The sequence below is a fragment of the Tripterygium wilfordii genome, chromosome 2 (genome assembly GCF_013401445.1).
Source record: "Tripterygium wilfordii isolate XIE 37 chromosome 2, ASM1340144v1, whole genome shotgun sequence".
Lineage (NCBI taxonomy): Eukaryota > Viridiplantae > Streptophyta > Magnoliopsida > Celastrales > Celastraceae > Tripterygium > Tripterygium wilfordii.
The window spans coordinates 2,252,851-2,256,750 of record NC_052233.1 but is presented as its reverse complement, the minus strand read 5'-3'; the positions used below and the strand labels follow the sequence as shown (position 1 = coordinate 2,256,750).

At 35.4% G+C, this 3,900-nt stretch overlaps 1 protein-coding gene across 1 annotated transcript; it reads right to left on the bottom strand.

Annotated features, from left to right (window-relative positions):
- Positions 1–1,066: 1,066 nt before the first annotated feature.
- Positions 1,067–1,969, bottom strand: LOC120009366 (transcription factor MYB3-like). The gene is made up of 3 exons (XM_038859932.1): positions 1,843–1,969; positions 1,601–1,730; positions 1,067–1,522 (listed from the first exon to the last, which is right to left on the bottom strand). Exons 1-3 carry the CDS (start codon positions 1,967–1,969, stop codon positions 1,162–1,164), a joined length of 618 nt encoding a protein of 205 aa, XP_038715860.1. The 3' UTR covers positions 1,067–1,161.
- Positions 1,970–3,900: the final 1,931 nt, after the last annotated feature.

Here is a 3,900-nt window from a genome sequence, read left to right as displayed (position 1 = left end):
TGAGCTGACAAGATTTCTACTGCTTTACATGGTTCAAGTAAATTCTGTAAATCTTTCTTGTGCTTGGAACTGCAAAAACATATAGTAGTGCATTATGATATAAAGTGAAATGATTCTACACTTTACACTATTCACCCTTTTGAATGATTGAGAGTGTGTTTGTTCATGCGAGCTAATCAGAATCCTCTGACTAATGTCTTGGCATTGTGGTCGCTGAAAGAGATGGACATGGACTGAATCTGGTAATTATTATAAGCTGTTTTATATGAGAAGTAGTGGAGTATTTCATGCATGCATAATTGGTGAAGTTAAAGTTATCTTGCAAAGCATACGTGCAATTTGTATAGCCTTTTTGTCTTATCAATGTCCATCAGTTCTTGTAGACAAGCCCGTGCGTTCAATCTACGCATTAGATGACTAAAGCCCCGTGACGGGACATTTGGTTTGCTTTTAGAGGGTGAGATGAGGATAAGAATCACTCGTTCCATGGTTGGATTACGAGAAGGTGGAATTTCGAACTCATTTTACTCTTTATTCTCTCTTTGGGAGAATATTATTCACCAAAATGATGAGAATGACTATTCTTTGAATATTAATATGCAAAAAAAAAACTACTATACTTTTATTATAAATTAAAATTCTCACAATCATGCTCTTTATTTTTTTTATCCAAGAGGGTTATGCTTACATTATTGTCACGCTCATTTCACACTTATACTCATTCAATTATGAAGTATGAACCAAATGCTCGGTCTAGTTTTGAATTCGTTCTTATAGTTTAGTGGCTTAAAATTAGTATACTTAACTACACACGTACGTACGACGACACTAATAATGTACGTAGTGAATATTTCCGACAATTTCTGAACCTTAGGTCGTAATTTTTTTTTTGATAAATACCTTAGGTCGTAATTAAACATGTTTAACGTGGTTATGACTACTTAAGAGTTAAGAAAATCGAAAATTTGGAAATCATAGAATAACACTCAAGAAAGGTAGATATAAAATTACAACAGGAACAACTCTAGCATATAGCCAAGCTACTGCTACATCACTACTTGCATGAGAATTGAGAACCCATGAAGAGTACTCAATTTACAAGTTTCACATAAACCTTAATTATTTTTAGCATGATATATATATATATATATGTTCTCATCATCACATCATCACTGAGAAGTCCAGGTCCGTCTTTTCTATGAATTTGCTCATCCACTCCAAGTTCAAGGGATCCTCATTAGAGAAATCGAAGAAATCATCGATATTGAAGTTGATATTTGGGGCTCCATGATCAACACCTCCGGTACTGTTAGACACACAATTATTTTCACAATTCTCTTCCATGGACATTCTCTTGTGTGCTCTTTCCATGGACGTTCTCTTGTGTGCCCTGGAGCGTGCTCTTGGTGCTGCCATGGTTTGTTTCTCATTCAACTTTATTTTCTTGCTCAAATGAGAATTCCAGTAGTTCTTGATCTCATTATCCGTTCGGCCCGGTAACCTCCCAGCAATCAAAGACCACCTTAGTAGAGAACAACATCATCAATCATATAATTCATTAATGAATTATCAAGAAAAATTAATTAGTTAATTGACTAACCTGTTCCCTAATAGTTTATGCAGCCTAAGAATCAAGTCCTCTTCTTGGTCAGATATGTTGCCTCTTTTTATGTTTGGTCTTAAATAATTCAACCACCTTAGCCTGCAACTCTTACCACACCTGTTTAGATCTGCAACAAATAAATTAAGTGTTAGTAAGGGTCTGCCCTCCGGCCCATCTCTCATAAGATTAATAAATATTTCCCATAATTATATTTTTCTTGAAAAAATGAATGAACTCACTAGCTTTGGCTGCAATCATTTTCCATCTTTTAGCACCATGAATTGCAATAACCTCTGCAAGTTTTCTATCTTCTTCTTCAGTCCAAGCACCCTTGTTGACTTCCTTCTTTGTAGGCAAGTTTGTCATGATTAATTTCAATTTGTCTGTGGCAGAGAATTTGAGAGAGATAGAGAGAGAGAGGGAGAGACTTTAGTCTGCTAGCACTAGTGTATGTGTGTATGGGTGTGTATATATATATATACATATATACACTAATAGAGAGAGTGTGTGTAGTCCACTGTGTCATCTACCCTTCTTGGTGTTGAGTCTTGGTTGCTCACAAAAAGACAAATATGGATGATAAATTATGGCATGATGATTGAGCAATGAGAGTCATATAAAGTTACTACTACTCCTCTCTCTAAATTAAGGCTGCGAAAAGAATAAAAGCAAGACAAGGTGACAAACCACCCTTTAAAGAATATCGAGTGAAACGCAATAGTGGATATGTATTTGTCTTCTAGTGGCTGCGGGGATGCATGATGTGAGGATTGTGGTCAAGATAATTATAATTATTTGATGATTTGGAATTTTCTTTGACTAGTCTTTTCTTACTTTAATGTGCTATAATTAGTAGGTTATTAACTAGTGCCTATTTAAAAAAATAGGTTATTAACAAGTTGGAAAAATAATTATGAGTCGTTATCATATACAAAGTGCTTTCCCAGTAATGACGTTTTTATTAGGGTTTAAATAAGTATCTAAACTTTTAGGTGCATAAACCTTAAAATATTTGAGATTGACGTAGATTAAAGTATTAAACAATGCTAAACCCTAAAGCGTAAAGCCTAAAATCCCCTAAAAATCCTAAAACCTAAGATATAATAAAATTGATCAAAAATAATAATATAGAGTTGAACGAGATTGCATAGATAGATCAAATGGACAATAGATTGAGACAAGATTTATACCACTGGGCATAAGACGATTTATTGCATGCCTTTGGTGTTAGTAGGTTGATTGCAATATCGTCTCCCAAGTCTACTCAGTCTACTTTTAATAGAATTTGAGTAGCATTTCATATCTTTAACATCAAATACCCGGAATACACTACTTTTTGTAGACGTGAGTTGTGTATATTGTATCCAGCTGTAATTAGTCAAGTGTTACGGCACAAATTAGTCAAGTGTTACGGCTGTAATTAGTCTGTAATTAGTCAAGTGTTACGGCACAAATTAGTCAAGTATTACGGCTGTAATTAGTCTGTAATTAGTCAAGTGTTACGGCACAATTTAAGGAGTAAATTTAGTCTATGTCCAGTTGGTAAGTGGCTGATTAGGTCTGTATAACACTATATATACGTGAGTCAATGAATGAAAAAAATACTTTTGTCCACTATCTGACATGGTATCGGAGCAAGTACGATCAAAAACCATAAAATTTCCTGCTGTCTCTTGAAACTTCTTCTCTACAACTTTGGTTGTCTACTACTTCACGTAAAACTGCTTCTTAACTAATTCTTTTCCTTCACATAAACTTGCACTGTCTTGTATTCCACTGCTTATTGTTCTCAACTTCCGCTGCTACCTACTACCAACCACCTCTAGATACTTCATCATGTCTGGTAATACAACTGACAACTTCAAGATCTCTCATGAGAAATTAACTGGGAGATCCAATTATGATTCTTGGTCCCGTGCTGCTCGTATGTCCATTGCTAGCAAGAAAAAACTTGGCTATATAACTGGAACAAAGAAGGCTCCTGCTACAACTGATGCTATAGCTTTTGAAACTTGGGAAGAAGAAAACTGTACGGTTCAAACATGGCTTCTTAATGCCATGGAAAATCATTTCCGAGCCCTCTTTGATCGTCTCCCTACTGCTGGCGCTATTTGGAGTGCTGTAGAGAAGACTTATTCTGTAGATGACTTGATTGGTAAGAAACAAGGGAGTCGAGCTTCTCTTGTGACCACCACAACAACTGATGATGACACTGAACTTGAGAAAGAGGACATGTCAGGTAACTTTAGTTTTGCTCTATGTACTTTTGTGTCTGCTTGTAATAATGCATGGATAGT